Raw genomic sequence first — 8,706 nt, forward strand, 5'->3', positions numbered from 1 at the left:
GTGGAGGTGCGGGTGTGCAGAGGGTGTCCGTGGAGCCCGCTGGGGACGAGCAGGGCAGAGTGCGGGGCCTGGCATGCAGAGCAGGAGCCGGCCTGCCGGGAGGAGCTGGACTGTGCGCGCTGCATTCCCATCTGCTAAATCATAGAATGGTTTGGGTTGAAAAGGACCACAGTGATCATCTAGTTTCAACCCCCCTGCTATGTCCAGGGTCACCAACCACCAGACCAGGCTGCCCAGAGCCACATCCAGCCTGGCCTTGAATGCCTCCAGGGATGGGGCATCCACAACCTCCTTGGGCAACCTGTTCCAGTGTGTCACCACTCTCTGTGTGAAAAACTTCCTCCTAATATCTAAACTTCCCTGTCTCAGTTTAAAACCATTGCCCTTTGTCCTATCACTATCCACCCTTGTAAACAGCCATTCCTCTTCCTGTTTATACACTCCCTTCAAGTACTGGAAGGCCGCAATGAGGTCTCCCCAGAACCTTCTTTTCTCCAAAATCTGGTTGTATCTTTCCAGGTACGCCTAGCGATCGCAGAGAAAGCGCTAACATGTGAAGAACATGATGTAAATCTGCCCCTGAGTGAACACAACGAGCCGTGGTTTATGCGCTTAAATGCGTCTGGAGAAGTACCCGTCCTCATCCATGGGGAAAATATTATTTGTGATGCAACGCAGATCATTGATTATCTCGAAGCAACGTTTGTAGATGGTAATCCTATAGGCCTTTCAGTCTGTTGTCTTTCTCACATATACAAGTATCATGCAGCAGTGTCAGAGCTGAATCTGTATCACTTTCTGTTTGTTTTGTTCTTTATGGCAAAATCTTTATAATCCTGCAGATAAACGGATTGTGCTGGTGCTGGGTGGTATGGGACAAAGTGCCTTTCTTTAATGTGGTCTGGTCCCATCTTCCAGTACCTTCATGAGGATCTGTAAATGAACATGCTGCTGTCTTTCTTACCCATTCTGGTAGCACGGAGAAGTAGAAAAATGACAGCACTGTGCTGTGCTAGTTCAGCTCTGAGGCTGCCACGGAACAGGCTGTATTCAACAGAATTGCAGAACTGCCATTGTCAGACAGCTCCTACTTTTCTGCAAGAGAGAAAGAATAATGGACATTGCGGGTCAGTTCCAGAATAATTGCGGGAATAAAAAAGGAAGTAGAACAAATTTGTTATTTTTGGAGACAAAATGGAATAAAGTGGTAAAAAGTAGGAAGAAAATACTTGTATATGGTTGCTTTTGACATTGTTTGTGTCTATGTTACTGGAAAATAGCCTTTCTCAATTGTGAAGAAAATGAATAACTTTCTTTTTTTGGATTGAAAGAGGGAGCATTTTTGTGTTTCAGGGGTTCGATGGTTCTGCTATAATTTCCAAGGCATGAAGAAAACTTCATATGACAGGCAGTTTGCACTGGTATTTTGGTCACATGAGGGGCAAAGCGTGGATAGATTGAGGGCAGAACAAAACTGAGTGTTGCATGCAGGACTTACAATGATGCTATGAATTGGTTTTCTCTAAGGCAGTGTTCAGTTTTCACAGCACTGCAGCTGTAGTAAGATTTCAGGTGTAGTAGTTTATCTGAACCTCTGTTGTCAGAATGAGAAAGGGTTGTGTGCCACTATCACCTATTCCTGGAAGTACTACGTAGATGCTGAATCAAATTTGCTGGTTAGAAGGCCTCTTAAGTAAATGCTTGTGTAGAATGCTGCATTGGAATGGGATTATTCAAATGACCAAAGTATGTATGTGTACATTTTGCCAAGGTATTGAGTAACAGTGGGGAATAGCAAAGCTATTGTTGTGTCATTCATGGTAGCTGGACTAACTAAGGTAACTTTGGAAGTACTGTTCTTCTCAGTCACATGGTTCTTCTGTTCTTAATTTTACTTTTGTATTGCAGCAGAAGTGCCAAGACTAATGCCAGAAGAAGGGAGCATGTATTATCCAAGGGTGCAACACTACAGAGAGCTTCTAGACTCCTTGCCTATGGATGCCTACACGCACGGCTGCATTCTGCACCCTGAGTTAACTGTGGACTCCATGATTCCAGCCTATGCTACAAGCAGAATCCGTAGTACGTACTGTTACAGATCTGAGTGCATGTCATATAATAAGATGTTGGATTACGTTCATCTTTTGTCTTTAGTGTGTCTTAAGCAGAGCATTACTGAGCACATATTTCTGATTTTAATTTCAGTACTCAGTAATTTTTGCGTATACTTTTTATTTGTTTTGTAGTCTGTTAGCATTTGAAAATGGGAATGAGGAAGTGTCGCTTTTGAGACATCTATAGAATTAATCTTCCCAACGATGGAAAATATGCTGCACAAAACAAAATGGCAGCTATGACAGGTGTAAATATTTTAATTTCTTATCTTGTTCATGCTTATAAAGAAGTTTCCAGGGAACAGAACTGGAAGGAAGTAGCCTATGTTCATCTGACTAACGGAAATTGTTAAAGCTCAGTTTAAACCCTGTGTGCAAATAGCACAGCAATATAGAATCAGGATAAAGGATGAAGTAGAGATCTGATAGAATCAATGGTAAAATATTTCTTGATTTCCCTCAAGTCAATATTTTACCTGGAGGACTTTTCTACACATACCATTTTCCCATGGAAAAATATATTAAAAGAGTAGAGGAAATAACTGCAGGTTATGTAACTAATTTCCCTGTATATCAGAGAACTTCCCTACATGAATCTGGTTTCAAATCCGGTAGTTTTTAGACGTGTTTAAACTCTTAGCAAATAGTCTTTCAGTTCTCACAGCTCTTTTTTCCTTTCTTCTCTTCCTGGATTTGGACACCAGAACTAGACTTTGTATTGTGTTCCCTTTGGTATCAATTAGAGGCTAATATTTAATAGTTTATTTTAATACTGTATATATATTCAAAGGCTCCACTGTTTCTTTCAGCCACAGAGTTGCATGAGGAATCCTCGTTCAGCTGATTAATGATCATGACTTCAGTTTAACTTTTCAGAACTGCTTTCAGACTTACAGCGTTCTCTACAAGAAACTTGGCCTGTACCTTCTGTGAACTGTACCTTTTGCTTCAAATTAGGCCTCGTATCGGATCGCACTGAAACAGATAGTGCTTGCTTAGGCTCACTTTAGCAGTCAGTCCAGACCATTGGCTATCACTGCTGTGCTGAATATGTAATATCGTAGAAGATGATACCATCTACCACCATTGAAGTTCCACTTCTCATTATGGAGTGGATTTGGATAGCTAATGTAATTTTTTTTTTTTTGTATCAGGTCAAATAAGTAATACAGAATCAGAGTTGAAAAAGCTTGCAGAAGAAAATCCAGACCTTCAAGATGCCTACATAGCAAAACAGAAGCGCCTTAAAGTAAGAAAACTTTTTTGTATTCCAGCCCTTTATTATCAGCTTGTTAGTGTCAGATTTCTTCTGTCATGATATAAACATTTGTTTCACCTGTCATTACCAGTATAGTCATGCAGTGGTTTAACCCTACAAGGCGTGAAGCAGTCTATCCCCCAAATCAGCTACACGCTTCAAGTGTGTGCTGAAGTGTTGGACTGGTTCCACTGACTTCATGGGTAAGTAGATATCAGCATTGGTGTTGGGATATTGAGCGCAATACAGGACGAGGCAAACTGTGCTATCTAACATCTCTAATATAACTTCTTGTACTATCTGAAGTGTTAGGAGTACCCAAAAGTTATGTGGAGAAAATAATCACATTTTATGAATAAGCACTGTAGTATCTTAAGTAGAAGTTTATCTTACAGAAGTATGAACTCTGTACATTAAGAAACTAACATGTATGTATGTTTAGTCTAAACTGCTGGATCATGATAATATAAAATACCTAAAGAAAATACTGGATGAACTGGAGAAAGTTTTGGATCAGGTTGAGACTGAATTGCAGCGTCGAAATGAAGAAACACCAGGTAAGGAATTATTCTTGCTAGATTCTGTTGATGCTTATGTTTGTAACTGAGTAAAGTGGTTGACAGCACAATTATGGGCCTGTTTTAAATACATCCAAAGTGATACTTTTAGCATACACTGATCTGACTTCACGGAACAGATTAATACTGTTTAAAATACTTGTTCAGTTTACTGCTGCTGTCAGTGAGTGGAAATCTTAGTGCCTGATCACATTTCAGCATATTGTGAGTATAATTAGTTGCACAATTTTACAATATCTTGTAAAGAAAACAAGAATAGCTGTAACTACAGAATGTTATTCTTGATGTTGTAGTTGTGGAAATCAGTTTACTATAATGCTCCTGACTTTAATGGTAAACACAGTTTATTTAAAAGTAGGGTCTCATTGAAATACTATAGGGACATAGGGTGCTGGTATTTGTAATATGTTCAGAATTAGCAATTTAGATAAGTGCTTTAATCATTGCACAAGCCTGCACTCTTGAAAACTTTGAAAGTGTATACCTGTCATATGTCAAAATGAAAGTTGAGTTTTGTTTGAATGGGAGTAGTCATCTTACTGATGGTCCAACTCCAGTAATGCTAATAAAAATTCTTCCTCTGAGTTCACTGGGACCTGCATGAAGCATCAGTCAGTATCAACTGCATCTGCTCAGGTCAGTAATAGTGCATTTGGCTCTGTAAATAACTGTTCTAATAATTATGGGATATCATTAAGACAGTAGATTTGAAAAAGCAGTTGAAAATCTAGGTTAACTTTTCTACTGAATCAACAGTGAAAGAGTTGCAGAAAGTGGTTTAACTCCCACAGGATGGTAGAAATCTGTTCAGCCAACATCCTGTCACCATTCCCAGCAGCCCTTTACTTTCTGTGCTACACAGGCTTTCCAGTGAGTCAACTTGTACGATGATGAGCTTATGAAAACTGGCAGACTTTGTAGGATTTAATAAAACATATGACTATTAAATGCCTATTTTAATTTTGTCTGAGGTATTGACATTTTGGGAGCTTGTGAATGGTGCTTTTATCAGTTGCTGGCTGATCTCTGAGCGTTTGCTTCTCTTAGTACTGCTTAGATCCCTCATTGCTGCTGCCACTGCAGACAGTGGCTTTCACACCGGTTACCTAATTTGGTCTTCCTTTCTATCATCTTAATACATTGGGTTAGTTCCCAGATGGCCTTTGCACAATACAGGAAAGACTTAGAGACCTTTCTTCCAGATCTGTATAGCTGGTTGAAGTGGACCAAAAGTGTCCTGTTTTGTGGGGTGCTTTCCTCAGGTGACAATTAACTTCAAAGGGATATTGCAGAATTTCACTTTTTCTGCAGAGGTGCTGCTGAACATTCATGCCAGTGTTTTTGCATGTTTTCTGTGTGGGAGAATCTGCAAAGCAAAGTTGTAGATAGGGAAGGAATAGCATAGCCTTGTTTGAGATCTAAGCTAGAGCAGAGTACTCACTGGCAGCTAGATTTCATATCCTAGGTTTCAAAAGCTCCCTATACAAGTCAGTACAGATATGCCCTTCCGATGATCTTCATATCAGTGTAGTTAGAGTAGTGCCTGCTAAGTCATCTCTGGTAGATTTACCTCCTTGCTTTGACTACACAGCTTTAGGATAGTGATCATTTCTGAAACATCTTGATGTAGACAACATGGTTTTGGCTCTAGCAGGCACAGAAGAAGGACAGGTAGCAGAAACTCTCTTCTTGTGGAGATGGTGTGTTTGGTACATGTTAGTCATCTAATTTTCTTTTTGACTTAAAAATCTTTAGCAAGCTAGAAGCTGTTGAGTGAACTACCACAGAGATATTTCACTTCAGACAAGATGATAAATTCTGAAGGCAAATAGTAGCTTTTCAGCAAAAGCTCAGCAGCCTTCCTCCTTTTTTGCTCCTGTTTAAGTTACTTCAGATTTGAGAAATGCACTCAAGAAAAATAAATGTTTGCTGTGGGTTTCAATTTCTTGAACCTGAAATGTGGTTCTTTCTTCCTTTACAAATGCAGGCTAGGCTGCTGAGCCTAAGACTCTATGTGATTGTGTGAACAATGGTGAAAGGGTGTGATCAGTGAGGATTGGTAAAATGTTCAGATCCTAGCGTAGCTGCAGTGTTAGTGTTGTTTGCTAGCGTTTTGAAGTAGCACTGAACTAGCCTATGCAGTTTTCTACTTGTGTTTGTACCTCTTCAGCTCTTAATTCTTTATGTTTTATCTCTGATTAGAAGATGGAAGTCAGCCTTGGCTCTGTGGTGAATTCTTCAGTTTGGCAGACGTATCACTTGCTGTCACGTTACATCGGTTGAAATTTCTTGGATTAGCAAGAAGAAACTGGGGAAATGGAAAACGGCCGAACTTGGAAGCATATTATGAGCGTGTCCTGAAGAGAAAAGCATTTCACAAAGTTTTAGGACATGTCAACAATATATTAATCTCAGCAGTTCTGCCAACTGCATTTCGAGTGGCCAAGAAGAGAGCACCCAGAGTTCTTGGCACCACCCTGATGGTCGGCATGCTAGCAGGAATGGCTTATTTTGCTTTAGTGTGTCTTCGGAAGAGATTTGCCAATATGATGTTATCAATTAGAACCAGACAAAATTACTTTTAGATCTGTTTGCCCCTGCTGGTAAGTGGAGGCCATCTCTACTCCCCCAGTAGACTATACCCAATAAAATATAAGCGTATAAGAAAGGTTATGTTTGTGAATTAGAACTTTCTCACAGTAATCATTTCCTGCAGTTGTATAATTTGATTGATGATGCTGACATATTTGCAGAAAATACATATGGGGGAGGGCAGCAGGAGAAGGAATCATCATAGACTCACAGAATTGCTTGGGTTGGAAGGGACCTCAAGAATCATCAAGCTCCAACCCCCCTGCCACATGCAGGGCCACCAACCTCCCCATTTAATACTAGACCAGGCTGCCCAGGGCCCCATCCAACCTGGCCTTGAACACCTCCAGGGACAAGGCATCCACAACCTCTCTGGGCAGCCTGTTTCAGCACCTCGCCACTCTCATAGTAAAGAACTTGCCCCTGATATCCAACCTCAATCTTCCTTCCTTCAACTTAAAACCATTTCCCATTGTCTTGCTGTTATCTACCCTTTCAAAGAGTTGGCTCTGCTCCCGATTGCAGGCTCCCTTTAGGTGCTGGAAGGAAGATACTTTCTTTTCAGGTGTGGAGGTATAAAGGCTGTGATAGTGTTTTGTAGAAGTGGTTAGTGCTTCTATCTCCTTTACCTAGTAGCTGACCTGATTATAATATATTTATTTAATAGCTGCAGGAGTGTGACAGCTTTTCACTGTGGCTAGAATTCATTACTGTGCAGAAACAAGCATTGTTAAAATACTGAAGATAGTTTAAATGCTCAGAGTAGGATTTGAGTGCCACGTAGGCTCTGTGCCTTTCATGTATGAGCTGAATATCTCTGTACTGATGAATGTCTACTGATTTGCAGTTGAATATTTAAGAATGTATTATTAAGCAGCCTTCTAGAGCCACTTTTCTCTAGTATGTTGTTCATGCAGTAATGCAGGAAGAGACCTGAAAGGCATATAAATATCCATGATTTGTGGGCCGCTTGAGTGAAATTCTTTAGAGGCATCAGCGGTCAGCATCAGCAGTCAGCAGATTCTGGACTTCTCTTGATACACAGATGTGAGCAAAAAACTTGATACTTGCCTTTTCAATGTCTTTTGGGCAGCCTTTGTCCCAGCCAGATACACAGTTCAGCTACAAGGCCTGGCTGAGTCATGCCAAACTATCCCAGTGCACATGTCCTACTTTCATTCCTATCCCCTCCTACTATCTTGCTCTTGTGGTGGCTTGATGCAGTTTTCTCCATATTAGTGTCCCACGTACACCCTCTTGTTTCCACTTAGAGCACTGGCTGGATTTTTTTTGCATGTGACTTAGCTATGTTAGCAATTGCATGAGCCTCTATGAAGTGTTTGCCCGCAGTGTTCCACAGCCAACTAGATAATGTATGTACAACAATGCATTTTGTAAAAAACAATTTAAGATAGTCTGGTTGGATAACCTATGTTGAAGGTTTAGCCACCTTTTTACTTACAGAGAGTTCTCATATTGGTGATAGGTGAAAAATATAGGTAGTTTTGGGAATAGATGCAGATTTCTTTGCAAAGCTACAATCTTGTAGGGAAAGTGTAGAAAAACATTGATACTTTCCACAGCTCAGTAAGTATTAACACTTTCATTATGTTTGAACTGAGCTCCCATTTCGGATAGAAATGCCTGTCTACCTGAAGGTAGACTTTGAATGATTTTGCAGAGAGAAAGCAGTGAGGAATTGCTGAGAATTCTGACAGTTGTTTAGTAAGTTTTCTGTATTCTTTCTGAATGTTAGAAAACCTCAGAATATCTACAAGCTGTAGATAATTACAACAAGCAAAAGATAACTTGTGCAAACAAGTCTAAGTGCATTTTGTATTTGATGCTGATGGTTGTGGACTCTCAATTACTTTTGAGCACCAAAAAGATTCACTCTCAAGTTTGCTAGATAAAAAAAGCAGATAAAATTATTGAATTATCGACTCCTCTTTATAATTTAATATTACTTTATTTCTTCAGCAAAATAAGATTTAATTCTCATTGCTCCATTTCACTAATGAGAAAAATCTTACCTAAGAAATTTTTGTTTTTATTTGTAAAAAAGACAGTTATATATAATTTCATGACTCAATTGTTTTCAAGGACTTGATGAATTAAATTGCTCTATTTAGAAAAAAAAAATTGTGTTATCTAGAATAAGTTT

The 8,706-nt window shown here is 39.7% G+C and overlaps 1 protein-coding gene across 2 annotated transcripts; it reads left to right on the forward strand.

Annotated features, from left to right (window-relative positions):
* Positions 1 to 437: 437 nt before the first annotated feature.
* Positions 438 to 6,849, forward strand: GDAP1 (ganglioside induced differentiation associated protein 1). Of its 2 annotated transcripts, none has more exons than XM_010709048.3 (5): positions 438 to 712; positions 1,909 to 2,082; positions 3,269 to 3,363; positions 3,815 to 3,929; positions 6,153 to 6,849. In XM_010709048.3, the coding sequence occupies exons 1-5, from the start codon at positions 607 to 609 to the stop codon at positions 6,533 to 6,535; spliced, it is 873 nt and encodes a 290-aa protein (XP_010707350.1). In that variant the 5' UTR covers positions 438 to 606; the 3' UTR covers positions 6,536 to 6,849. The 2 variants fall into 2 exon arrangements, with proteins under 2 accessions (XP_010707350.1, XP_019469652.1); XM_019614107.2 differs by having other exon boundaries at positions 470 to 712; positions 1,912 to 2,082.
* Positions 6,850 to 8,706: the final 1,857 nt, after the last annotated feature.

Source organism: Meleagris gallopavo, chromosome 3 (assembly GCF_000146605.3).
Source record: "Meleagris gallopavo isolate NT-WF06-2002-E0010 breed Aviagen turkey brand Nicholas breeding stock chromosome 3, Turkey_5.1, whole genome shotgun sequence".
NCBI lineage: Eukaryota > Metazoa > Chordata > Aves > Galliformes > Phasianidae > Meleagris > Meleagris gallopavo.

Bases quoted from the DNA above. Each gene is read 5' to 3' on its own strand.
- GDAP1 (XM_010709048.3), top strand. From the start codon at position 607: ATGCGCTTAAATGCGTCTGGAGAAGTACCCGTCCTCATCCATGGGGAA. The intron at 713-1,908 runs GTAATCCTATAG...TTTGTATTGCAG, and splicing joins CGAAGCAACGTTTGTAGATG to CAGAAGTGCCAAGACTAATG. The intron at 2,083-3,268 runs GTACGTACTGTT...TTTTTGTATCAG, and splicing joins TGCTACAAGCAGAATCCGTA to GTCAAATAAGTAATACAGAA.